The sequence below is a fragment of the Podarcis liolepis genome (genome assembly GCF_965112155.1).
Source record: "Podarcis liolepis genome assembly, chromosome: 17".
In the NCBI taxonomy this organism is placed as follows: domain Eukaryota; kingdom Metazoa; phylum Chordata; class Lepidosauria; order Squamata; family Lacertidae; genus Podarcis; species Podarcis liolepis.
In genome coordinates this window covers 43793613-43821592 of record NC_139571.1, presented here as the reverse complement: position 1 = coordinate 43821592, position 27980 = coordinate 43793613, and the positions used below count along the sequence as shown (strand labels likewise).

The following is a 27980-nucleotide window of genomic DNA, read 5'->3' as shown; positions in this document are numbered from 1 at the left end:
AGTCCGCAGGTTCGCTGCGAATTTTGCTGCCCGCCCGGTTTCGCCCGCCGCCTCTTCCGGGTCCAGTCAGAACTTCCGCTCCGCTCCGCCGGAAGAGAAGACGCCGCGACGCAGCCGGATTCTCGAGGGCGGGAGCACCTCGCGGCCTCGCCCAATCACAGCTCCGCCTTCAAGCCCCGGATGTCCAAGGGGGGGCGGCGCCGGCCGTAACCAGGAAGTCGGGTCTCCAGGCGGAGGGCGCGCTCCCCTCTTCGCGCATGCGCCCTCGGGCGGCGCTTCTCCTGTCAGCGCGGCGCCGGCCAGCGGGATGCGCCTCTCGCCGCCCGGAGACCCGACGCCTCGCCGCCCGGAGCCGCGGCCATGGACGTGGAGGAGGCCTTCGCTCAGGCGGGCCAGATGGGGCCCTTCCAGGTCTGGCTCTGCGTCTTGCTGGCCGCGCTGCTCCAGGTGAGGAAGCGGGACGGGGAGCCTCCGAGAAGGGAAAGGGACCTCCAGAGGCATCCAGTCCAACCCCCGGCCACGCAGCGAGGCGCCACGGTTGCAGCGTAGTAGTAGTAGTAATTATTATTATTATTATTATTATTATTATTATTATTATTATAACACGATAAAACACCAGACCTTAAAAGCTTCCCTCTGCAGGGCTGCCTTCAGGTGTCTTCTAAAAGTCAGAGAGTTGTTCATTTCCTCGACATCTTCTGGGAGGGCCTTCCACAGGGCGGGGGCCACCACCGAGAAGGCCCTCTGCCTGGTTCTCTGTAGCCTCACTTCCTGCAGGGAAGGAGCTGCCAGAAGGCCCTCGGAGCCGGACCTCCGTGTCTGGGCTGAAGGAGGATGGGGGTGCAGATGCTCCTCCAGGACCTGCCGCCTGCTTGGTGGCCCCCCCCCCACCCAATGCTTTCCCCAGGGAGGCTGACCTGACATCTTCCTTGCCTACCTTTAGGCACCAGGTGGAAATGTTTCTCTTCAACCAGACCTTGGACTGCTGTGGCCTTTTCAATGTGCCTCTGGGGTGATGGTGGTTAGTTTGTCTTGCTTTTGCCTGTGTTTTATTATGTGTCCTGTGTTTTTGTTTTGTCTTTTTATGTTGTGAACTGCCTTGTGATCTTTGGAGGAAGGGCGGTGTGCAAATTTAGCAAGGAATAACAACAACAACAATAACGCCCCCCTCTGCCGTGGCCTCATGGGGAAAAGGAGGTGCTGCTGGTCTCCTCCCACCCCTGAGCCTCAAATGGTCAGAGTGTTGGGCTATGATCTTGGAGACCCGAGTTCGAATCTCCTGTTCCGCCAAGACGCTCGCTGGGTGGCCTTGGGCCGGTCACCATGTCTCAGCCTAACTTCCCTCACAGGACTGTTTGTTGTGAGGGTGAAACAGGGAGGAGGAGAGCCATGGGCAGCACCTTGAGCTCCCTGGAGGAAAAGGTGATATATAAATGTAAGGAATAAATAAATAGTGGGGGCTGCTCTCTGGGGTGTCCTGGGCTTTGATTCAGCGCACCCCCTTCCAACAATGGCCTTTGATTCCCATTTCAGCCTTCAGGGGAGGTTGATTTGATCCCCCCTCTTTTTCTCTAATGTAGATTTTCACTCACCCCTTCTTCCTGGTGTGTGTGTGTGTGGGGGGGTGAGTCCTATTTTGTGGTTTGCCTGTGGTGCCAAAATGTATTAGGCTGGCCCCGCACCAAGTAGATGGGTAGCCCTAAGGGCAACAGGCGCTTGGACAGTATAGCCTCAAGGAGAGCCACTTTGGTGGTGGTGAGTGCAGTGGCAGAGCTTCATGCTCTGGCACCGGGGGGCGGGGCTGGCACGCGTCCTGGAGACATGGCACATCACCTGCGGGGGCATGGCACCCAGCATGGGGGGGGGGGCCAGCCACAATGGCACCCCACCGGTATCGCGCTGCCCCCACACTCCTCTTCCTCTGCCAACGGGTGAGTGTTCCTGTGTAGTTCGTGGCTGTCACACAAAGCCCAAAGGTGAATTGGAAACTGCCCTTCAAAACTTTAATTGGAAACAGACAGGCACCTCTATTTTTTTTGCTGGCCACGGCAAGCCTTTCTCCAACCTTGCAGACACACAATTGGGTTTGGCCAGCAGTGCAGAGATCCCTTCTCTCTCTCCTTTCTCCCTGCCTCCCCTTGGGTGAGGAAAGCTGAAGGTGCTGTGGCTATTGTAGGCTGAGCTTTGCCAAACCCAACAGCTGTACCCAGGAAGCCTCCATATACTGAGTGTGGAGCTAAGCTCTGCAGCTAAGCAGCCAAACCAATAAAAGACTGCCAGCTGTGCTGGCTCTGTAGCTGGGAAGTGAGGTGGTGGCTGCCGTAGGTGCCCTGGAGCAGCTCGGCCATTCGCGGCCATGTCAGCAAGCCTTCAACACCCTTCTCAGTCCTAAAGTGGGACCTGGAGATTTTTCCCTGAGGAGGAATCATTCTGCCAAGCACAGTTTTAGCCAGCCAAAAATTATGGATCCCTGGAAATTGTTCCACTCTGATCTTGGCTTTCTCCAAGACCACATGGATACTCATGACTGAGAAGGCCTAATTCGCGTTCAGGTTGTAAGTTTGTGTCTGGTCTGTACTATTTCAGTGTACTCACAAAAATCTTTGTTGACTAGAAACAAGTTTGTTTAGCTTATAACTCATCTCGACGAGTGTGTGTTTTTCTTGGAGAAAACTTATTTTGTATGAAAGAACTTTGAATTATGTTGTAGTCAAAATAAAAAATTCCTTCCAGTAGCACCTTAAAGACCAACTAAGTTAGTTCTTGGTATGAGCTTTCGTGTGCATGCACACTTCTTCAGATACACTGAAATAGAAGTTGCCAGATCCTTCTATATAGTGAGAAGGTGGGGAGGGGTGTTACTCAGAAGGATGGTGGGAATGGGAGATAGGCAGATAGCTGGGAGAGCCTGTTGACGACTCTTAACGACTGTAATAGGTCTTATGTTGTAGTGTTAGAGAAATTCTTATAAGCAAACGGGACTATTGGTTCTTCAGGTGGCATGATCTAAATTTCACAGATATGTGTACAGTGGCACAGAGGCTAAGATGCGGGGCTGTGAATAGGAAGCCCCTGTTTCATATCTCTACTGGACAGATTTCTGGGGGCAAGCGGAGCAATGCATTAATTACTCTGGCAAATGCGTATCTAGAGAAGAGGACTGGAATGTGTGCGCTTAACACTTTCTTCACCATAGTTTGCAATTGGGTTCATATCCGGACTTGTTTTGAAGCTGCTAACAATTGTTTCTTGGTTTGGATGAAACTGGGGGCCTACCCACATTTCTGTTCCATGATTTCAAGAGGTTCTTATTTTCCCCACTATTTCCCCCAGGAAAACCTGTTGTTTACTGTTGAATCGGAACCAGAATCAACTGGGTTTGTTCCAATTTAGCAGTAAAACAGCAGGTTTTCCTGAGAAAGGCAGCAGAACAAATAAAAACCCCTCTTGGCCCTGTGACTTGAAATCACAGGACAAATGGAAGTGTAGACGGACCCTGGAATTATGCTTATTGCAAAGGGGTTACATAGCCAAGCAAAAAGAGCATTCATAGGATTTCTGTGAATTGACAAGGTGGGAGAAACATTTCCAAAGCTGAAATATGTAAAGATAAACCTGAAATACTGACAATTCTCGTTCTAAAAAGCAAATAACCTCTGAGCTATTGTGTAGATATGATCAAGGATATTTGTTATTTAAATGTCAGGAAGTTGTTGTTTGTTCTGGCATTGATTTTGATTCTACTTCTCATTGTTTCAGCTCTATGTGGCCAGTGAAGCAATCCTCATTGCACTAGTGGGGGCCACACCTCCTTACCACTGGGACCTGGAAGGGACCTCTGCAAATAAAAGCCATAGCAATGAGTCGGCTAGCGAAGAAAGAACTTTTAGGAAGTGGCTCCTGACGGCCAATGGGAGTGAAGTTCAGAAACACATACACTTTAGCAGCAACTTTACATCAATAGCCTCTGAGGTAATTGAGCCAGGATTGTTGTGGAGATCTTGGCACTTAACCTTCTAAATTATTGCTACAAAATTGTAGGTGATCCATTAGAGAGAGAATATCCAAATTCTACAGTAATGTAAGATGCACCAAGTAAGCTGTCCAAAAACAGTGAACAAGCTTTTTTACAGCTCTCTTAATCAGGCTGAGCAACACGAGCAAAATGGGAAGGAAGAGGTCAGAGAATATGGGACAACCAAAATTCTGTCTTGCACCTGGTAAAGGTAAAGGGATCCCTGACCATTAGGACCAGTCGTGACTGACTCTGGGGTTGCGGCGCTCATCTTGCTTTATTGGCCGAGGGAGCCGGCGTACAGCTTCCGGGTCATGTGGCCAGCAGGACTAAGCCGCTTCTGGCGAACCAGAGCAGCGCACAGAAACGCCGTTTACCTTCCTGCTGGAGCGGTACCTATTTATCTACTTGCACTTTGAGGTGCTTTTGAACCGCTAGGTTGGCAGGAGCAGGGACCGAGCAACGGGAGCTCACCCCGTCACGGGGATTCGAACCACCGACCTGATCGGCAAGTCCTAGGCTCTGAGGTTTAACCCACAGCGCCACCCGCGTCCCTATAGTCTTGCACCTAGGAGAGACTAATTAAGTCTGTGAACCTGGGCTCAAATCCTACTTAGCCAAGTAGTAGGTTCCCTGGGTGACCTCACAGGGTAGTCGTGAGGATAAAATATGGGTGGATAGAGCTATGTATACAACACTGAGTTCTTTGGGAAAGGTGGGATATAAATGTGATAAACAAATGAATTTCCTGCATTCCCAAATTGAGATTGCTACAGACCACAGCCTTTTGGACTGCATTATTAATCTCTTCCTCTCCCACTACCCTGCCATTTTGCTTAGGGTCCAGGCAAAAGAAGAGTTAAACGTTTGCTCGCTATTTTTGTCACATTCTAGTTGGTTCAAAGTAAAGCCTTACCCAAATGTAGCTCTTATAATTTTTCAAAAATAAGTGTTATGATCCTTTCATAAACATTTTGTCTAGCTGTGATCAGATGAACATACCCAGTCCTGTGGATATTGGCATCTGAGACTTTTCTAAAAACCACCAGATTAATTCATTTGATGAAGTGGACTGGAGTCCATATAAGCTTATACCGTAATAAATGTGCTAGCCTTTAAGGTTGTTCCTACAAAAACACCTAGCATGACTACCTCTCTGGAAATTGTGTGTGTGTGTGTGTGTGCGTGTTGCTTAAAGGGGAGGAACTAGTTTATGACTCCATAAAGAAGAATAAGATCATTTCTTTACTGGGTTCATGAACAGTGCTATACTTGAATGGTAACTTGAGTGTAGCACAATCTACTTCCTCACCAAGTCTGTTTCACAACAAGCATTGCATAAGTTCATTCCATACTTCAAAGGATATGGTTTGTAGCATTTGTGAAGTATTAATTTCTAAGAAGAACTGTGGCTGAAACATACCACTGTTTCTGAGAAGATCAGCACTGAAGCTAAATTACGAAGTACATGTCTGTTTGCAGGTTTTGGCAATGGAGGTGCTAAACATACTCATTCTCAAAAGACGTGTCCTATTAACAAGATTGAGAAGCCCCCACCTTAATGGATTAAGTTCATACACTGGAATTGTCATATTAGCCAGTAACAAGTCAACAGAATATGAGTATGCCTTCAGGAAATGCTTTTGCCAACTACCCCAGAGTGCTGCCATTTATCCATTGTACAGAAATACACCTAATCTGTACTCCTGTGATCTTTTAAGAGATGCATTTTAAACTTGAAGCATCTCAATATTGGCCTTTCTTCGGAGGTTTTGCCACTCCTGTATAGCCTCTGTATGTGGTACATGGACAATAAATATGCAATGTTACCTATAGATATAAATCAGTAAGGAGAGAAAAGTACTTTTATTTACACTAGGAAATAACTTTTTGTCGGGTGCTAGTTGTTAGGTGCATGATAATGTTAAAGATAATTTATGGATTTCAAAAAGAAGCTCTTCCCTTCTGTTGGATTCTGCCTAACTCTGCTTTTTTCTCCCCCTAGTGGTTTTTAATTGGCAACACATCATACAAGATCAGTGCTGCCAGTTCATTTTTCTTCAGTGGTGTGTTTGTTGGAGTGATTACTTTTGGACAGCTCTCAGATCGTTTTGGACGGAAGAAAGTCTACCTTGTAGGTAAGCTAAAATAAAAAAATTCCTTCCTGTAGCACCTTAAAGACCAACTAAGTTAGTTCTTGGTATAAGCTTTTGTGTGCATGCATACTTCTTCAGATACACAGATGTTGTAGGTAAGCTGTCATCAGAAAAAGATGAAGGAAAAACCCTTCGTCTTTCTTAGCATAGTTGTATTCTCTGCTCTGTCCAGGTATTTTAAAGGAAAGCCGTGAATTTGAGTACTCTATAGACTACACTTCAGATATTGGGAATCTCATCGTAGCTTTCTCTTTCCACAATTTGTAGGGTTTGGTCACCTTCTGGGACATTGGAGACTGCTGTAGAGAGAGCAGGGAGTATGGGCTGATAATAAGAGTTTTTTCAATTTCGTGTGAAAAGAATCCATGAATGGGTTTTAATTGGGGCCCAATTGTCCCATTTGGATTTTGGGGGATTCTCCCTTGTGTCAAATTGGCTAGTGACCTTGTGGTGCTTTGCACTGTGCTGCTTTTCTCTTCCAGCAATGTGTGCTTCTTACTTCAAGAACTCCAGATAGTCGTGGTGATCTGCAGGATTTTGTTGCAGTTTCTTTTGTGGCTCAGTCTGATCTGCATTGTGAAGAGAAACTGCAAAGCTGTCCATATACTTGCAGCCCTATGATTCTAACCTACTTGTCGGAAGCAAATAAAACAGCTAAATTCCTGTTACACAAATATTCTGGATATTTATTTGTTATCTAAAATATTTGTGCCTTGCCTTCTTACTCACACATGGATCCAAGAAATTTAAACGATAACATGGGATTAGTTCATCCTCTCTAACTGAAGGCTCACAAACATAGTTACCAGTTCTCTTTTGGTATAACACACACCCTGGCACCAGGAACATCTAACAGCAGGTGACAGTTACAAGAGGCAAGCTGCTGATCTTAAGAGTTGCCTCAGCTGCTCCATCTTTCTCTCCTTAGCAGCCCCCAAGCAGCAAAAAGGACTGTGGGGACAAGATGGCAACATTCCTCACCCTGGCTCAGATATTTTGGCTGTTGCTGCCAGCTCCTAAAGCCCTGGCAAGCCCAAGGTAAATAATTGCCTTTAAAATGGCCACTAGGAAAGCCTGATAGCAGCTGGCTATTAAAATGGGATAATCATATGCACTATTCATTACAGAATTGGAATCCATTTAAATATATGGGACTGCTGATTTTCAAAAAGAGAGAGGATAATTGTAAAACATGATTCCCTCCATCAGGTGTGTCTTATCCATAAAGCGAACCAGACAGCGTATCCTATCATATGTAGAGAACTTTTGTGTAAGATACGGTCAGCTATATTTTTCATTAACAAACACTACATGTGCTTTCTTGAGCAACCAAGCAGAACTGCATTAAAATATTGCGCTGTGTCCACAGTGGATAACTTTGGGAAAAGGAGCAAAAACAACCACCACCATTTACTTCTTGGGAGATGTTCTGAAGGAAATTTTTGTTTGCCTTCCAGGTTTTGGCCTTGACATTTTGTTTGCTGTTGCTAATGGATTCTCCCCTTCGTACGAGTTCTTTGCAGTCTCTCGCTTCTTGGTGGGAGTAATGAATGGTGGGATGTCATTAGTGGCTTTTGTCCTCCTGAACGAATGTGTGGGCACTGCTTATTGGGCTTTGGCAGGTACAACATTTAATTACTGATCTTGATATTAAAAGCTTAAAAAAAATTCTGGCAGCAAATCCAAATTTTAATTCATGTTTGAGAACTGCTTTATACATTATGAGATTGACAGGCACATCCAGGTAATCTGTATGCATCCAGCCATTGATTAATTGATTGATTGATTACCATGTGCACACATGCTTTTGTTGGAAGCTGAGACTTGCTCTTGCTTCCATCAGTTTGTAGACAGGGTAAAAAAAAAAAATAGCTTGCATTTGATGGTCATGGTGTATCCTCCAACTGTAACGTGTGAAGTAGTTTATGTTCCCTGTATGCATACGATTGATCCTTCAGCCACAAAGCTCTGCAAATTTTCTGTTGCAAAATGCTAAGCATTCTGATTCTTACACATTTAAAATACTAGCACAAACTTTAGCCTCTGTAGGATGAGGATAACATACCTAATATATCACATGTCACACTGCCTAAAATTCTCAGTCCAGTTCTGCTCATGCCATTTCACCCGCAAAGTTGTTGACCTTTTTTGTTTTTGTTTTTAGGAAGACCTCACAAATAGTGATTTTAAGAACAGGTTGCAGCATAATTTGTCTTCTCTTTCCATCTTAAATTATCTTTATCTTTGCATCTTTCTTCAGGTAGCCTTCTTTGCCTGTCTGTTTTGTGTTAGCAAACATCATTAAATGGTCAATAACTCTTTTTTCCCTGTCTGCCTTATGTTAGGATCAGTTGGTGGCCTCTTCTTTGCTGTGGGAATTGCCCAGTATGCTTTGTTAGGATATCTCATTCGCTCCTGGAGAATACTAGCAGTTGTGGTTAACCTGGAGGGAACAGTAGTCTTCCTCCTGTCTCTGTAAGTTACCTACCTTAAAATTGTTCTGGTGATGTTCATGAAAAGGTGTGAAAATCACTTATCGCTGAATAGAAGTAGTAGTTATCTCTCTTTCTTGCACCCCTTTAAAGTATTTTAAGCTGTTTGATTTCTACTTTCCCTGAACCTACTTTCTCTAAGCCTGGACATAGACTTACCCTCTTCTCATAGGATATTTCTAAACTCTTTCATCTTAACAGTCCTTAGACTCCTCTTCAGTGTCTGTCTTGACGTGGGCTCCCCAGAACTGAACACACAGATTCAGGGTGTGGTTTTAGCAGTGCTAAAGGGAAAAGGAATACTACAGAATTGTGCCAGCACTGCTCCTGTTCACACAGCATAGGGTTGACCTTGGCCTTGTGCCACAGCATCACCTTTTGTCTTGTTAGTTTTATCCCCTCTGCTCCCTAAATCTGTCTCTGAAGTGTTGCTGCCTTGCCAGATTCCCACCATTTTAAGTGCCATTGTGTGGCTTTTTCCTGCTTGGTCTTCCTTCCTTTATGTTCTGATATACTTGGCAGAAAGTTCTGATCATCCAAGTTAGTTGCCACCTGTCCCAAGATTTCATAAGCTGTAAGCTTCAGACTTCTTTCCCCTAATGTCATCTGTAGCCGCTGCTTTAGAGGTAGGCTTTCAGTTACATAGAGGCAAACACCTGTTAGGTTGAAGACAGACGTAGGATTTGAAGAGCGTTTGCAAGAGGCATTATAAACTAGCATTGACAACTGTAATATACAGACACATACATTAAGTTGAGCATTGCATCAGCCTTCAGTCTTGCCTCTCTCATGCTTCTAGCAAGTTGCTTATTTCTTTCACCTTTTTTTTTTTTTGGATGATGCATATAAATTTGCTTATTCATTCAAATGAGGAGAAAAAGTTTGAAAATCAGTTGCAAAACTGCTCTAGAATTTTGGGTGGTAGGGAAGGTGCTTGATTGATGTAGGAAGTATATGTCCACCAAAACTGACTTTTCCTTGTTGAAAGTAAATTCCTTTTTTTTTTAGAGCTCAGTTGAAAGGGCACATGTGTGAGGGAGACAGAGAGTGAGTGACTGGATGTATTTAGCAAACGGTCTTGGTTGCATCGGTGTTACATATGAAATTACCTGACCAGGTGGGGAAGTTCCTCCATGGGCCCTGATGATGGATGTGGGAGGCTGATTCCAGTTGGGTTTGCATTTGACACCAAATTTAAAAGGCACAGGGAGTGCACTTGAAGGCCCCTCACTGTTCCTTTGCAAAGGCATCTTTACCTGTGGCTGCCCCACACCTGATGACATGTGGGCGTGGCTTGGGGGAAATGGCTTCGTGGGCCAAATTAGGACCTCCATCAGCCTAATTTGCCCTACGGGCTGGAAGTGTTTCCCATGCTTGTCTTGTACAAATTGAAAACTTCAAGCAGCAATGAAAAATGGATGATTTCAATAAGGCTCCAGTGACTTTATTTGGAGAAGCCCAAGTCTGTTTTTGGGGGGTGCTAGTGCACATCCGCCATTCAGTCACACGCTGGTGGCAGGATAGAGCATGGTCAAGCAATGCATAATCTTTGAGCGCAATGTGGTTCCTAGTACAAGACCCAGGTTTTACATTTGCCCATTGTGGTTTTCCTTTATTTTACATAGCATTATTTGGTGGATTGCAGGAGGCTTTAGGCAATTCATACCTGGTGAATTGAAGTTGCTCCCTTGCTTGTGATAGCACAGTGGATAGAAGTCCATAGGCACCTATAATCTTCAAAAAATAGCAGCAGTCTGATTGCTAAACACAAACAATGTGAAGGCCTTTCCCTAGATACATCTGTGCAATCCAGACTCTATCTGAAATGTCGTAATTTCTTCTTCAAAAATGTTTCTAGTCTCATTGGGTGCAGAGTAGCTTGACAAATTAAAGGTTCAGGGAGAATGTATTTCCCAAATAATTATGCGATTAATCATTTCGAAGACCATGCTACTAGTTTTAAGGATTTCAATACAGTGCAATTTTGTACACACTTACTCAGAAATAAGTTCTACTATGTTCAACAGGGTTTCCTCCAAGGTAAGTGTGCAGAGGGTTGCAGACTGAATTAAATAATAGAATTGTAGAGTTGGAAGGGGCAATGGGGGTCATCTAGTCCAACCCCCTGCAGTGCAGGAATCTCTCACCCAATGCGGGGCTCGAACCCGTGACCCTGGGATTAAAGAGGCTCAGGCTCTACTGCAGATAGAAGTAATTACAAGCATAGTTTAATTCGTAGCTACTTTAAGTAGGTCGAAATATTCATAATAGGTTATGAAATAAAGAAATACTTGAAAAAGGAAAGAAGTAATCTCTTTTAAATCTAAAGGTATAATAAAATAATAATCGTTTTACAATAATGTAAATAAATTGTACATATGCATATTCTACTGAAACTTGTTGTAAAACACAATCACCATTACCTAGCACTCTAAAAATATATATATAGTGTTGCCTCTCTTATGTAGTATGCTGACAGATAACACCAAAACATCCCAGATATTTTTGACACATTCTGAAATGGAAGGAACTGAGCCCCCCCCCCTGACTTTTGCAATATTTGTCTTTGCTGCAAATAATACATTTACTGTTACTTCCATATTGTCTTCAAGAATTACATCCTTTAAATAACTTACCTAATAATCCAAAAACTTTATTGTTATCTGATATTCTAATACTTCTGAAATGACATTAAAATTGTGTTCCAATATACCTGAATTGTTGTGCAACTCCAAAATATATGAAAAATCCACTTGTGACACACTATATCTCCAACTCTTGTCCTGAACTGAAGGATATATTTTGTTCAGTCTATCTATGGCCAAATACCACTGATAATAAAAGGGAAGCAAGGAATCTTAGCATCTGACTGAGAATGTTGATATATGTGATCTACAATTTTAAAATAAAAATACATGTTCATTACAGAATGTTATGACGATGATAATTTATTATTTGTATTGTTATTACAAAATATGCATATTTTGAATAATAGGGAGATGAACTGTGTCAGTGTCAAGTGCTATTCTCAGTACTTTTCCATACCACTGCTTTCACACTGCTTTTTCAAGTTCTGTATTAAGTTTACCTTTGCACATTCAGAATTTTCCTAAATCAGCTTGACATGGCTGCATTCAGTGCATAGTTGTGAGCTGCAGTCCTACAAAACTGGTCTTGTTTATCCCTGTGCAAAGCAGCAAAGATTGAAGTCTATTTGCCGTATAAAACTTGTTAATGAATGTCCTTTTTTCCTTTTTACCAGAAATGCCAATATTGAGTAGTAAAACGACTCTAACGCCATCTGCGGAATGTTTTCTCTCTTTTTGTTCTTTGTAGATTCATTCCTGAATCCCCTCGTTGGTTGTATTCCCAAGGACGGCTGAGCGAAGCGGAAGATTCCCTCTACCTCATTGCAAAGAGGAACCGCAAACCAAAGTGCACTTTTTCACTTAAGCTCCCTACTGAACGGAGTTATAAAGAGACCAGTAGCATCCTGGACCTGTTCCGGTACAAGATCCTTTTGGGACGTACTCTGATCATGATGTTCATCTGGTACTTACGCTATCTTTTGATCTGATTTTGAAATTGCTACTACTGTACTGTTCAAATACAACAAGATAGGCATGTTCTGTCTTTCTGGGAGAAAATATGTTACAGCCCCAAACTCTTTTTTTTAAAAAACAGGCTGCAAAACCCATTTGGAGTTTTATGCTTTTAAATATTTTTTACAAGAACAAAAAAAACTAGAATATCGAAGATCGGAGCCTGTGGGATTATTTTAGTACATAATTACACAAAGACCAAGTGGTCCTTGAATGGTAGAGTAAAAATCATTTTGTAAGCACATTTTCCATGTGGCTTGACATTTTAATACGAATCTTACAAGACAGTTTGAGTAATGTCTCTTTGTTAAATAGCTGGAAGACCACTGACATGTACAAATGTGGTTTATGTTGTCTGGATCAAAGCAGAACCTTTTTTGGTTTTGTTTAATGAAAGAAATAAGACATGGAGGTTCAGTGATCTGAATGGAAAGGTTGGCTTTAGGTGCTTGTAAAGAAAGCAGTTTCCCCCATGGAAGGCAACTGGAGAAGACCGAAGGAGGCAGGTGCCAGGGTGTGTGCTTTTTCTGGACTTTTAGCTGCACTGGTCTGCTATTTTCAAGCCTGTCATTTAGACTAGCAGGGATCGCTCAAGGGTCCCTGGGTGCTGATTCAGTGGACCTGATAATCTAAAAAAAAAATAAAATACCCTGCCTGGAAATGCTTTATATACCCAATGCCAAAATGTAATTCATATTTATATTGCCCTGATCATGCATTTGTTATGCTGATATTATGCTTGACCTTTAAAGCCCTTTGCGGCCTAGGACTCTCGTACCTACGGGACTGCCTCTCCTGGTATGCCCCACGGAGGACCTTAAGGTCCATAAATAGCAACACCATAGAGGTCCCAGGCCCTGAGGAAGTCAGATGAGCCTCAACCAGAGCCAGGGCCTTTTCAACACTGGCCCCGGCCTGGTGGAACTCTCTGTCTCATGAGACCAGGGCCCTGCGGGATCTGATTTCTTTCTGCAGGGCCTGTAAGACAGAGTTGTTCCACCTGGCCTTGGCTTGGAACCAGCCTCATACCCTCCCCCTCTTTCCTTTTCCTTCTGGGGACTTCCCTGGCTTTTCTGGCCCATGTAGGACCAGTCTGGATAGTTGGCCTTGGTGAAGATTTGATGTTTCCTCCCCCAAACAGTTTTTGATCTGGGCTTCTACTGAAATGAGGCTGCATTTTAAGTAGTATTTTAATCTTGTTTTTAAGTTGTATTTTAATCAATTGTTTTCATACCTGATGTTAGCCTCCCTGAGCCCGGTCTTGGCCGGGAAGGGCAGGGTATAAATAAAAATAAATAAATATTGAGAAGCCCCAGTCAATAAGTTCCATACCTAAAGCATAACATCCTTCTCTGAGTTCAAGGTTACAGCTACTCTATAGGCAGAAAACTAGAAGAAGCAACTTTGCATTTTACATCTCTTTCTTTTTCCTTGCTACAGGTTCGTATGCAGCTTGGTTTATTACGGCCTTACTCTCAATGTGGGGGACCTGGGTGGCAGTGTCTATGCCAACCTGGCTCTTTCGGGGCTAGTAGAGATTCCAGCATACCCTCTCTGCATCTACTTGATTGGCAAAAAATGGTGAGTGTTGGAATGCTAGATAAATTTCTTTTTTACCTCTTTCTTTCTTTCTTTTGAGTGGCAGCAGCAGTGGGTGAGGTTGTGGATACTTCCTGGTGAGAAGGGGGAAAGGAGAGAATTAGAAAAAGCAGGTGGCAGGAAGAGATCTCGAAAGATCCTGTCCCGTCCAGAGGAAGGGGGAGGCAAGGAATCGTCTCAAGAGATTCCCTCTTCTGCGGGTCTGCGCACGTATGCCCCTTCTCCTAGGTAGACGTTATTCATGTAATCAGCCCTCTAGCCTGGTCATCTTTCTCATGATTATCAGTTTCATTGCTGTGTGTGCTGCTTAGCCTGAATCGGTTCTTCTGCAGGAAGCAATGCTATACTATTTTCCTCTAGTGTGGGAGGTGCTTGTATTTCTTCATTTGAAAATAATTGAGATTGATCCCCAAGGAAAGGTGAATAAGAAGATACTGGCATAAAAGATACTGGGCATAAAAAATTAAACCAATACATGTGGGAATGCAACGTGCATGAAAAACTTTTTTTGTCAAGCTCCGGAAGTGTAGCCTTGTTAGTCCATTGCAGGAAACACTACAAAGAGTTTTGTAGCACTTTAAAGACTGAAATATTGTGAATGTGGCATGCATATATCTCTTGAGGTGGTGGTGTGGTGTGTCTCGTCACATGAGGTATATTGCAAGACCTGGCATCACGATGAATCTCACGATGTGACATGACATGGTGTTTCACATCACTTGGCATTATGTGGCACATGATGTGATAACCTGACATGATGGTGCATGAAGTAGTGTATCTCATGAAGCGTTCATGCACAGGTACAGAGGAATTACGATAAATGGGCCCCAAAGGGAATGGAATCTAGGAGATCTAGTAGGTTTATGATGACTCCCAACAATAGTAATTGGTGACAGCACAAGTCTTCCTCGGTTTGCTCTCCTAATTTAACACCCGTAGTGTGTGTTTCAAGTTAAGACCTAAACAAAACAAAACCTAATAAGAAAACCTAGTTCAATTTTCTTTCCTGGTGACTCCTTTTAAAGTTTTTGTTGTTGATGATGATGGTGACAAGTGGTAATTAGGAATTTGGGTAGTAGGTGCCTGAGATGATTTTGACATTCTAAGAGATATTTGTTTTTATCTCTGCTTCTCTTCAAAAATCTGGAATAACTTTGTTGACTGAAGAGTAATAGGCTTCCTGCACTGAAGCCCTGGATGTAAAGGGAGCTTGTTTTCAACTTGCTGTGCATTTTCATTGTTCTCTGTCTTTCCGGTTCTTCAGGTTTGGCCGTAAACGGACGCTTGCAGCCTTTTTGTTCCTGGGAGGACTGGCCTCTCTTATTGTCATGTTTCTTCCAGAAAAGAAAGGTAAAAGTGTTGTTCTTTTAACTATGGAGCAGACTGCGGGAGGCCAACATCTTGCAGTGAAGCCTTTCTCAAATCTGTAGGGGAGCAGCAATCTCCAGCTGCTCATATGGAGAGTTTTGCCTTGGGCAGCTGGAACCAGACACACAATAAATAACTGACCTTAGAAGCTTGAGAAGTAGTTAAAAATGTAACCCATCTAATTCCCAAGTCCAGCCTCTCTAAGAGTGTCTCCTTTTGAGCCCGCAGCAGAAGACTTGGTCATGTTCACTGGGTCTCTTCTCTTCATGGTGTCATAGTTGGACACCATGAAGGGAACCGTTCCCCTTCTGTGAACACAACATTAAATGGCGCTTCTCTTAGTTCCCCAGTACAAGGCCAGGTGGCCGTTTGACCAGAGTGAGCCTTCTGTCAAACAAGCTCCCTGAAACTCCTCCTTCTTTGATAAAATGGGAACAGGCTGGTTTTCCTGTTGCCTAGCAGGGGGGCGGAGGGGGGGGTCAACTTTCAGCCTAAAGCCAAAAGGCCATCCTTGCTTACTACAGCATCTTTACAAGCTTTGCCTTTCTCCCCCAACAGCTACAGGAGTGTTTGCCATTGTAAACAGCCGCTCGTTGTCTTTACTGGGAAAACTGACAATCAGTGCAGCATTTAACATTGTCTACATCTACACATCAGAACTTTATCCTACAGTGATCAGGTAAGACAGGTTCAGTTTGGTGGCTTCTGTGGTCTGTATGAGACCACCTGACTTTCCTTCTTCTTGGGAGGCACCGTTCAGTTGAAATTCATAGGTCCTTCTTTTTAGGGTGGGTTGCAGTATCTCTCTATAACTGCAGGTCCTTTCCCTGAGGGGCTTGCAGGTGAGAATTCGACTATTCCCCATTCCCAAATGCAAAATTTAAATGTGAACTTCCCTGTTTAGCTAAAGAAATCCACTTGAATGAGAGTTTCCTTTTGTGGGAATGTTGAGGAAAGTAGGAGAGGATATACTGATTGAATATTATCCCTCCTCACTCATGCTAGTGAGCAAGGAGCAGCGCACCTTCCCTTGCACATTGCTGGAAGCAAGTTGATGGATTCGTTATAATCATTTAAGTTAAGCAATCCAGTCTGGCTTGTCCAGTCTGGATTGTTCCTGGTAAAGGTAAAGGTACCCCTGACCATTAGGTCCAGTCGTGACCGACTCTGGGGTTGCGGCGCTCATCTCGCTTTATTGGCCGAGTCCAATATTTAGTCCAAGGAGTCCATACAGAAATAGTAAAGGAGTTTGTTGTTTCTCTGGGATTAAGAAGGCATTCAGAACGTAATGTGTTAAGCCCTTCTGCTACCCAGGAAGGCAAAGAAACATGTGACCAACTCTCTGTGCTGTATCCTGCCCTCTAGGCTTCTCCCAAGGATGTTCCTTTGCCTTTGCCTGGGACTGAGCTTCTGTTCCACCTCTCTTAGAACTCAGTTTCCCCCCTCATTTTAACATTGGCTGTTCTTCCTTAAAAAGTGACAAACTACTTTCTCCTCCTGTTTTACTGCCTTCTCCTTTTTTAAGAAAATGGCTTCTTTTTTGCTTGTGGCTCAGTTGGTCACACAAGAAGCAGGAGCTGTTAAAAAAAGAGGAGGAGGACACAGCGTGTCCCACGGGTCAAACAGCCTTAAGCAAAAAAGCCGCCTTCCAGTTCTGTGGCTGAGCCGTCCACCGGCAGCTTCCACTGCAAACTCATTCATTCTGCTCCAGGCCAGGCGGAGCTGCTTCAGCTTCCACTGTACTGGGAAGCCAATTCCTGCTGCCATCAGGGGTGTATCTCTTATCAAGTCTACTTTTGAGTCCTTCCATGCCCGGGAACGTGCAGAACTCATGCAAAACTTCTGGAGAGCTCAGCAGCATTCAAAGGAGAATGATGCTTATCTCCCATATGTGGAGACTTGGGAGTAACTGATGTGGAAGGGGGAGGCATTCTGCGCACCATTTTCTGTGCTAGGCACCGTCTTCAGAGGCAAAGGATTCAGGCAGAGCAGAATTTCTCTGCCAGGAGGTTGAACAGATTTTTCATTAGAAAACAGGCAGCATTCTACCCCTGCACAAAATAATTCATTCTATTTCTCCTCCAGCCTCCCTTGAATCCACCTCAGTCAATAATATATATATTTATTTAGGTGATTTATAGCCCAGTCTTCATTAAAATTATCCCAGAGCAGGATGTAAAAATTGGTAATACATAATAATACAATATAAAAAAACTAAACCACAGCAATAAATCAAAAGTACATCATAGCACCACAAGAGTGACAGACCATTGCCTCCAGTCAGTTAAGCAAATGCTTGACTAAGTAATGTCTTTACAAGTTGCCTAAAGCACTCACCATTGAAATGTACCACAATAATAGGGGTGAGGAGGGCTATGTAGCCTCATAGAGAACCACCTAAGGCCACATTGCTGAGCATTGTCAGGCTTATTAAATAGATATTTTCAGCAACCTGCAGGTACTCTTCAGGACTTGAAAGCTTAGTCCTAAGCCTACATTACTTAAGGAAAAATGCTTCCTGTAAATGTAACTCTTTTATTTCCCGCAGGAATGTTGGAATGGGAGCCTGCTCCATGTTCTCCCGAATTGGTGGGATCATCGCTCCTTTTGTTCCGTCTTTGGTTTGTACCAATTTTTCCTTCTCTTACCCACGCCTTCCCCCAACTGGACAGTAGCAAAATGCAAAGTACATTTTGCGTGGGTTCAATTTGGCTTTGACTCTAATGTTCAGAATTCTTGAAAATTGCCAGGTGTGTGGGACAGTTGGCTTTGGGGTAGACACGACTTTTGCTGGCTGATGCAACTTTGAAGAGTCCTAGATTCCCCTTGCACATGATAAAGCTGTAGTGATACCGTATTTTTCGCCCCATAAGACGCACTTTTTCCTCTCCAAAAATGAAGAGGAAATCGGGGGTGCGTCTTATGGGGCGAATGCCTGCAAGCCTCGCGCCCTCGGCAGGAGGTCCCACCGGGTGCGCGAGGCTTGGGGCGGCAGCGGACTGCTTGCGCGCACCTAGAAGCTAGCAGTCCGCTGCCGCCCCAAGCCTGGCGCACCCGCAGGAGGTCCCACCGGGTGCGCCAGGCTTGGGGCGGCAGCGGACTGCTAGCTTCTAGGTGCGCGCAAGCAGTCCGATGCCGCCCCAAGCCTGGCGCACCTGGCAGGGGGTGCGCGAGGCTTGGGGCGGCAGCGGACTGCTTGCGCGCACCTAGAAGCTAGCAGTCCGCTGCCGCCCCAAGCCTGGCGCACCCGGCAGGAGGTCCCACCGGGTGCGCCAGGCTTGGGGCGGCAGCGGACTGCTAGCTTCTAGGTGCGCGCAAGCAGTCCGCTGCCGCCCCAAGCCTCGCGCACCCGGTGGGACCTCCTGCCGGGTGCGCCAGGCTTGGGGCGGCAGCGGACTGCTTGCGCGCACCTAGAAGCTTGGGGCGCACTGAGCTCAGCACGCCCCAAGCTCCTGGTATAGCGCAGCGATCCGCTAGCCCTGGGAGAGCCCCGCGGCTCTCCCAGGGCTAGCGGACTGCTTGGCGGCACGCAGAAGCTTGGGGCGCGCTGACCTCAGCTTGCCCCAAGCTTCTGGATTAGCGCAGGAGTCCGCTAGCCCTGGGAGAGGCGCCCGGCTCTCCCACGCTAGCGGAGACCTTGCCGGCACGCAGAAGCTTGGGGCGCGCTGACCTCCGCACGCCCCAAGCTCCTGGTGTAGCGCAGCGCACCTGGGGGGGAAATAAAATTTTTTTCCTTTATTCCCCCCCCCCCAAATCTAGGTGCGTCTTATGGGCCGGTGCGTCTTATGGGGCGAAAAATACGGTAGTTTCCTGTGAATAAAGAGGTGTGTGAGAGAAAGGGATGGGGGAGGGAAAAGGCAATGCAGAGGTGCCTAAGCATTCAGGTGGGCCAGCTGCAGCTGGTGGACCTGTTGAAAATAGATGAACGAAGCCACCTTGTGAAGGCTCAGTCCATCGGCCTATTTAGTCAAGTTCTCCCTGCTGTGCTTGCCAGCAGCTCTTCAAGAATGTTGCCATCTGAGATCTTTTAAAACCGGAAATATTGGTGAGAGTGTGTGCTCTCTCAGTGGAGCCCTGCACCCTCCCCAATGTGGCTGCTTCATTGACTGTTCTACTGCCTCTCGTTGGCAGCTCTCCCTGTTCATATTTGTGAGAGGAGAGTGGAAGCCAGAGCTCCTTCAGTGAGTTTTTGTAATAGTCTGTCATGAGAGTTGTTCTGTTCCTTCCACCCTTGACCCTGACAGGTGTGGCTAGGGCATAGATGTCTGGGTCTGGTTCTTCTGTCTCCCCTCTCTTCCATACTATCCCTCTCTCCAGACTGTTTTTGTAACTGTGCTCTTGCACTACCCAATTTTTGTGGTCTCTGCATGCATAATTTGGGGTCAGTTCACATGACCAATAGGGACGCAGGTGGCGCTGTGGTCTAAACCACTGAGCCTTTTGGGCTTGCCGATCAGAAGGTCGGTGGTTTGAATCCCCGCGACAGGGTGAGCTCCCGTTGCTCTGTCCCAACTCCTGTTAACCTAGCAGTTCGAAAGCACACCCAAAAATGCAAGTAGATAAATAGGTACTGCTCCGGCGGGAAGGTAAATGGTGTTTCTGTGCGCTGCTCTGGTGTCGGTGCTCCATTGCACCAGAAGCGGCTTAGTCATGCTGACCACATGACCCGGAAAAATTGTCTGCGGACAAACGCCAGCTCCCTCGGCCTGTAAAGCGAGATGAGCGCTGCAACCCCAGAGTCGTCTGCGACTGGACTTAACTGTCAGGGGTCCTTCACCTTTTTCACATGACCAGTAGATGTGTTGAAGATGTGACTCCTCTAGTGGGTCGCTGCAAATTCTCATCCTGTTGTGTGTGGTTGTTTCGCTGCAGTTGCAGCCTGTAACTGGCCCAACGTGTGCTTTGCCAGTGCAGAACAGCTGAAAGAAGATTGAATAGCTGTTATGTCCTTGCACCATCATTTCATGATTAACATGAACATATTTGAGCCCTAGCTACTACTGCTGCTGTTTGTTATCTTTCTTCTTTCTTTTCTTTTCTTTTTTTACAGAAATCTGTGCAAGGGTCTCTGCCATATATTGTGTTTGGCGTGGCGGGCTTGTTCGCTGGTCTTCTGAGTCTGTTATTGCCAGAAACCCTAAATAGCCCCCTGCTGGAGACAATATCTGATCTACAGGTTTGCTCATATCGGCGGCTAGGAGATGAAGCTGTTTCGCTGCAAACAATGGAAAGCTCACGGGTATGAATCTTTGCCAGTTCCCCTCCTGTTACAAAAGCTGTCAAGTTGAATAGGAAGTCCCAGCTTCTTTAGGGTAATGTAGTGTCTGCCACTGCAGATGGGCTCTAAGGAGAAGATATTAAATATTTAGTTGTGCCTTTTAGATATGTTAACTGCTAGGCAAATGACTACATCCCAGACAAATAGCCACTTTCTCTCTGGCGGCCAGCTTTAGATCAGAGCCTGCTTCCTCCTTTATTTCAAAGGATCGCAACTGTTACCTATTCATTCTTCTCATCGGCCCCCACAAAAGAATATTGAGTTGGAGAGAAACAACAGGAGGCCTTCATGCTGTTGAACATGTGAAGACAGCATTTCCTAGAGGAAGGGGAACAGCCACCATGTAGGAACAGTATTCTGGCATGCTTATTGTGTCTACAAATGTCCTGTCCTACTCAGCAACAAGAAACAGAAAGGTCGAGCCCAAAGCCCTCTGTCAGCGATGAAGGAAGCAAAATTGACTGGCAGCAGGGTTTGGCTGTCATGTTATTGTCGATCATAGCTGTGGAAGTTTTGGAAGGGGAAATCAGTGGTGCCAGATAGGTTGAGCACCTCTCTCCCTTGACTTAAGAGTACAAAGTGATAGCCAGTTCGGGAAGAAATGCAGTCACTTGCCTGCTCTGTGCTTTGTAAAAGTCAGTGACTTCTTATTCTTGATTATAAGAGGCGAGCCTCAAAGGTGCCATAATCGTGTTGCCCAGGTTGTCCTGTTTGCAGCGATAGTAATGACATTTTAATGTTCTTTATAGAGTTTTGAAAACACTCACTATGCTTTATTTCTTTATTTCGTAAGATTTATACACGCCTTGATTGGGGGTGGGGGACTTTAGTATTATCCACTTTAGTATTATCCCATATGGAGGTTTGGGTTGAAGCTGGGTTATAAAGGCCTGGTGGAAACTGAAAATGACCTAGTGAATAGTCTTGCAAGACTGAGATTAATCATCTGAAACATTTTACTCGAAACTTGGTGAAGGATACCTCTGATATCAGAATCTTATTTTCCTTCTAGTCTGACCACGATAGTTCAGCTGGGAGTGGAAGTGAAGATGAAGAGTTCTATGATGCTGATGAAGAGACTCAAATGATCAAGTGATGGATAAAACACTTCTGTTAAATGCTGTGTCCTTTATGAATTATCCAGCCATCTTTATCTGAACAAACCTAAAAGCCAGGAGCAATCAGTGAGCAGAAGAACCATACTATTGTGTCTGCTTTTAGGAGAAAAGTAGGACACCGTTGACAGCTCTTGCAAATAGGATGACTGCTTGTCAGTGACAGCTCTGGCAGATGTAGACTGCTCCTGATTTATAGACAAGGCATTTGCAGAATATGCATTGTCTGACAGCACTTGTGAATCCTCAGCCCCAACGTTTAGCCAGCTCTCTTCTGCATCTATTGCAGGTTTTTCCCTTGACTTCTTGGAAGTGGTCTGTTTGTTAAGCTTGGATTTTATGCTACCCTGGTGAAACTTGATTGTGGAGAGGCATTGTTAACTATTTAGTGGGGGAAATGTGAAGTACTGCAAGATGTGGCAATTTTGCTGTCAATGCAATTCCTGGTGGTTCTGCATTGTGTGTGATTTTAATCTTGGGGTAATGCAGAAAGGGGATCAGGCATGGTTCTATATAACAGAGCAAGACTGCAGAGACCTGTAATACAGACCAACTGATTTAAAAGGCGACCGAATCACAGTAGTGGTGGATTCACAACTTCATTTTTAAAGTTTTTATTTTAACTTGCCTTTGTTGACCTGTTATGTTGCCTCTTTTGGATATTCCAGTGCCATTTGTCATGTATACCTTTGGTGAAGGAGTCATCAAGGTGAGATAACTCATTCTGCTTTGGGCTTACCCTTGCCTTACAAAACAGTAGGAGCAATTGCTTCTTGCTGGTTAAATGGAAGGGAAGTCTAGCAGGTGTTGCTAATTTGGATTCAATCTGTGTTTGGTTTCTACTTGTCAAGGGACTACAGCTCCGTGTTTACAAGGAAGCTTTTCCTTTTTCAGAAGTGTGCGGCTGTGTGTAGCGCTAGACATTTCTTCCTCCCCTTTAGAAAGGAGCAACTTCAGCTGCACAATAATCCACTCAGTGCCATTTCCTTCGTGCTTCAAGCATATTGATACACCGGCTCCCTTTCCCCTCCTGTATTTAAATGGGAGAGAAGAGACTTGAGATGGGAGCTCCTGAAAGCTTTTCCAGTCACCACCTGTGACTGCAAGACAAGGGCGGTTGTGGCTCCATGGAAAGGTTTCCTGCTGCTCCTGCAGTCATCGTGTTCAGTGGGTTCAGTCTTAACGGATTCAAGATTGCACCTAGATACGAAGCAGGTATCGCTGCCTCTCTCAACTTGGGGAAGATCTGAGAGCTTCCGTTTTGAACCGAGCTCCACATTTGAAACAGATCTGTGCCTAACACTAACTAGGTAACAATGGTCAATGGCCTCTGGGCCAGCAGTTCTTGGTGCTTTAGATACTTCTTTGGCTTCCTGTCTTGAGGCAGAAAACTGGAAGACATGGTCTAGGTTAGGAGATCTTTTCCAACCACGGTAGTTGCTCCAAATTGTTTTTACCAAAACTAAGACAGCAGTAGGAGGCCTACCTGTGCTGGCAGGTTTGTCCAAGACTAACTGAAGCTCATGCTCCACTTTATAAAGGGACTAGTCTTCACAGGATCAACTTCTTTTTAATCAATCCAGACTCACAGACTAGAAGGCATTTTTCTACTACATTTTGTGTCTAAAATATTCATGTTCCTGGGCAGGGACTTGATGTTTGGTTGTTTCACTTTTGACTCAAGTCGCAGGAGATCTGATAGCATTTTGTTTTTCCCAGGTAGCCTTTTGGTTTCGGGAGAAGCACATTTTCCTGGCGTCTGTTGAGAAAGCAGTGCTCTTGCTTAGGACTTAGCTCCAGTTACGAAGGCCAGGCTGAGCTTGTATGTGTTTCATGGGCACCTATTGACAAGTGAACAGCAGCAACGCATTCCACTTTCCTTTTGCTCAAAATATTTGATACATTAGCGTTTTTCATCATAGTTTCCTTTTAGTGGGGAGGTCTATTTCCGAGCTTTATATTCCTCCCAATATGCAAACACACTGTAAGGACAGGGAGAAGTAGCAGGCAGTGAGCACAACACAGCTCTCCTCCCTCCCACCCCTTCTGTAGCTGATGGGCTTCGGTTCGTTCAAAGCCATTTGCTCCTAACAAATGCAGGAGGGCAGGGGAGACGGGGGGGGGGGAATGTTGTTGGAGAAGTAGAAAGGCTTATGAAAGTTGTCCCTGTTTTTCAGGGTCAGAAGCTCAGTCAGAGCAAGAAACTGCTATGAGGTTGTAGTGTCTTTCAGAAAATCCCTCCTCCTGAAATTGAAAAGTGGTGCTATCCTGCTTCGAAGGCCCCAAGTGCTTGGAAACTTTTGTCTTTTCATTAAGACAAGCTGCATTAAGAGTGCAGTGAGTGCTAGGGTCAGACTACACCAGAAAGGAGAGAACTTGGAAGCCTGCATGCTTACTAGGGGTAAAAATTAGAGGGACACACCTTGGTAAGTGTGCGTAGAATTGCACTGTAAGGGGAAATGCTTTTGCAGGTTCAAATAAAAATCTGGATTTGTAGGTTTTCCTTCTTGTGTGCAGGTCCTCTTTTAACTGGTTTGTCCTTTGACCTTTCCTCATCAGTTCAAACAGACAGTCTGCTTAAAGAAGTTAGTGGGAGCCTAAAACAGGTCCAGTATATAAAAACCCTTTAAAATGGGTAAATCATGAACAGTGATGCAGTGACGCTACTATTGAGCACTTTGAAATCCTCAAATGATCGTTTTCTTTGCTTCATTTAGTAGTTGAAGATAATGCTTGTGTTGCCATATAATACACCTTTAAATACTAAATTCACGTGTGTGTGTGTACGCACACACACACACCTGGATTAGTAAATGATCTGGCACAGTGGAAATGGAATGCCTTGCCTGGAAGCCAGGAAGGAATGTCTTGACGGAAGAAGGCAGGCCACTTGCAGGTGGGTAGTTTTCTGTTAGTTTTTCAAAGCCCAGGAAGGAAAGCCTTAGTAGAAAGGAGCACGCTCAGGCCAAACAAGAGTATGTGCTCCCTTTCCTCGCTTTGAGTGTCTTGAGAGGAGCACTTTTGGATGACATTAAACCTTTTCATTGGAGGCATTGTTACAAAGCAATAAAGTACTGTATATGAGAAACTTACTGGAACACAGCTGCTTTCATCATCTGAATGGGAGGACCACTTCCGAAGCCTATTCACCTGTGTCTTCTCCTAGCCTAACTATTTTTAGACGGCTGTTCCAATTCATTAAATCTAACATAAGAAAATGAACTTTGATTTCTCTTGCTTAAAAAATGAAACTGTACACAATGTTTAGGACTTCATAAGCCCTGATACAGGTAAACTGTTGTAGAGTCCCATTGAATGGAGTTCTGATGACTGCAGTCCCACTGTATATATGAACCAGTCCTCAAGGTGAGAAATCTCTGGGAGGAATGAGAAGGTTTGTTTTTTCTCATAAGCACTTTAATGTCTCTGGAAGGATTTATTACTTTGCAGATAGCACCTAGCCAAAGAAATAAATGTCGAGATCTCGAAAAAGGTACATTTTTATTGTGTGGATATCTAATATAGGCACGGCTTGATGTTAGCCAAATCTGGAGCAGGATAGTTGACTGGAAGAGCAAGGTGCAGAGCTGGCTCTTGAGGCGAAGCTCAAACTGGTTACAGCCAAATCAATCCCTGGAATGTCCGCTTTAATCGGTCACTGATAAATTTGCTCCTTTGGGGGCATGTTCAGTACGTGGCTAAAGGGCAAAGTCATTTAGGAGCGCATAGCTTCTTCAAGTTACCCCAAATGTATATATATTTTAGGGACCAATTTAAGGAACTTGATGCATTAAATGCTATCAGTTGCTGTTTTGTCACACAAATGGTACTGCACTTAAAAAACAAAACAAGACGCCTTGCCAACAGATGAAAGGGCTTGACTGGGTAGGATCAGATTGACTGGTGGGATCAGATTCAGTCTGCAGCTACTGTACTTCGCCGGAGCTTGCCATTCTTAACCCTAAATGATAAGCTATTTAGAGATTTTAATTGTTTTTAAAAAATGTTTTATTAGTTTTTTTATACAAAATTTGACATTGTTCAGTTCACATTCAATATAATAATTTCTTACGTTTTGACTTCCCATCCTTACGTCCGTGTTGCTCCTATTGTAATCCTTTATCTGCTGCCATATCTACCATTTATTTTCCGTTATATTGTAACTTGCATTACAATAATTTATTTCTTCTCCTTCCCTTGCCTGGAATTCAAATCCTGCTCGCAATTTCATTTGACTGTAATTTTTCTTAAATAGTCCAAAAAGAATCACCACTCTGTGACAAAAATTTCATCTTTTTGATCTCTTTATTTTTGCTGTCAACTTCACCATCTCGGCATAGTCCAATAACTTTCAAATCCATTCTTCTTTTGTTGGAACTTCTCCTTCTTTCCACTTCAGAAATGTTAATTGTAACTCATTCAAAGATGTCTGTGGAGCCAGTGCAGAGATTTTATCCTGAAGGTGCTTTTATGAACGGTAAATGCTGTTATGTTTCGTAACACAGAATTTGGGGCACTGAATACAGGAAATATATGGGCATGTACACTTCTTAACACATGTGAAAAGAGACTCTTGCTATCAAATGTATTTTGTGTGTTGCTAAAATCATTGTCTTGTTCTATAATGGTAAAGGTGTAACTTCCTAGGTACTGCATTCCTATACATGCTAGTCCTGTCCTTTTAAATATGTTTGTGTCGCAGTTGAGTATGCTCTTGGTTCAGATGTGTTTTTGTTTTGTTTCGCCATCTCCCCATGCTCACATTTGCCAGATTAATTGCTGAATTTTAAAGACTAAGAGGCAGGGTGTAGACAAAGTTTAAGAAAGTTGAATGCAATCTATGAGAGCTTTGTTTCCAAAGAACCTTACATACATTATTCCATTGCATTCAACAGGTTTTTGACCCAGAGACAAAAATTAACACCATGAGCAGCAATCCCGTTTTCAAGTCAGCTTCTGATCTCTCAGAAAGGCGACACTCTTGCCTGAAAATATTTATTCGCATCATTTGGCTTCAGCCCCATATAATAACAGTATATAGTAGAATTAAAACAGAAATTCACTAGGGAAACCTTTGCCCCACTGGAAATGTTAATGATCTTTGAAAACTGTGTGATTATAATTTTACATACCTATGTAAACTCCTTAGGACAATTTTACTTGTGTAGGATTTGGCTTGTAGCCTGAGGGTTTAAGATATTTTCCTGTATTGGAAAGCTGTAAAACTGCCTTTGATTTGCACAAACTGTGTAACGTGTGTTTGACTTACTTTGTGCCTTTTCCCTCTTTTCCCACTTCCAAAACCTCAATAAAATAAGGCCATCTGCAATATTGCCTACCCAGTTTTATGTTGATTTATCCACCTGCCTGCTGCTAGCACAAGGAGTGATTTCTTTGAGACCAGATATTTATACCCATCCCTGCAAGGAATGACAAGGTAGAAAGCAGTTCCATTTAGAGTGACACCATCCCAGAGGACTTGGGAAGCTAGAACTGTCAGTGTGAATCAATACCTTCCCCTTGATATGCTGCAAACTGCTGCTTGCAACAGGCTGGAGCCACTGAAATGAGAAGATTGGCTTAGCATCACAGCTGGAGTGAGGATGAGCAGGGCTAGAACTACAGCTAGGAACTTGCTGGTATACTTTAGAATTTAGATATTATAGGGAGAAGATGGAGCTTGACTGCAGGATTAAAAATGTACTAAAACTCTGAAATCGTAAGAATCTTAATGTGGCTAATGTTAACTGATTGTCAGGTAAGGCACAAGTTCTGCCATAAGCAGAATAGGGATTGATAAGGGGGGAATCAATACTAACAGACAAAATAAAAACCAACAAATTGCCACCTGAGAGTTCTGAAAGAACTCCAATGTGAAATTGCTGAGCTTGTGTGTCAGATCAGCCTCCATACCTGTGGACTGGAGAGTCACCAATGTAACACAGTTTTTTCAAATGGGATCTGCCTGAGAGGATCCTGTATATGATAGGCTGGTTAGTTTAACTTCTGTCCTAGGAAAGCAGGTGGAGAGTATTGTTAAAGATAAAACAACTAAGCATATAGAAGAATAAGCCTGACTGAAGCTGTGCTCGCCCATGTCTATCTTTGTCTTTCGCAGGATCTGACACTGTTTTGATGACCCAAAAGCTCTGAGAGCCCCCTTTGTTGTCTCATGGTAGTTTGCAAGACCACCTCTGGCAGCCATGTGTCCTGCAATGACAACATCCTTACAATTTTATTGTATGTATGTGTGTATTATTTTCTCCCAAAGCAGTTCCCATCAGTGGAAGAGAAGCCCTGCCATCAGACACACAAGGAAAGAATAGTTCTCAAAAAGCAAGTTACACTTATATGG

General features: G+C 44.2%; 1 protein-coding gene across 1 annotated transcript; it reads left to right on the top strand.

Moving 5' to 3' along the window:
* Positions 1-225: 225 nt before the first annotated feature.
* On the top strand, positions 226-26954 carry SLC22A15 (solute carrier family 22 member 15). The gene is made up of 12 exons (XM_083481830.1): positions 226-447; positions 3760-3972; positions 6021-6153; positions 7629-7793; positions 8517-8646; positions 12000-12215; positions 13706-13846; positions 15129-15214; positions 15791-15911; positions 17781-17853; positions 20283-20471; positions 21523-26954. The coding sequence occupies exons 1-12, from the start codon at positions 361-363 to the stop codon at positions 21604-21606; spliced, it is 1638 nt and encodes a 545-aa protein (XP_083337956.1). The 5' UTR covers positions 226-360; the 3' UTR covers positions 21607-26954.
* Positions 26955-27980: the final 1026 nt, after the last annotated feature.

What these genes read in the sequence shown, in the direction of transcription:
- SLC22A15 (XM_083481830.1), top strand. Translation starts at nt 361, where the DNA reads ATGGACGTGGAGGAGGCCTTCGCTCAGGCGGGCCAGATGGGGCCCTTC. An exon ending in TTACATCAATAGCCTCTGAG is followed by an intron (nt 3,973 to 6,020) that starts GTAATTGAGCCA and finishes TTCTCCCCCTAG; the next exon opens with TGGTTTTTAATTGGCAACAC. An exon ending in CTGATCATGATGTTCATCTG is followed by an intron (nt 12,216 to 13,705) that starts GTACTTACGCTA and finishes TCCTTGCTACAG; the next exon opens with GTTCGTATGCAGCTTGGTTT.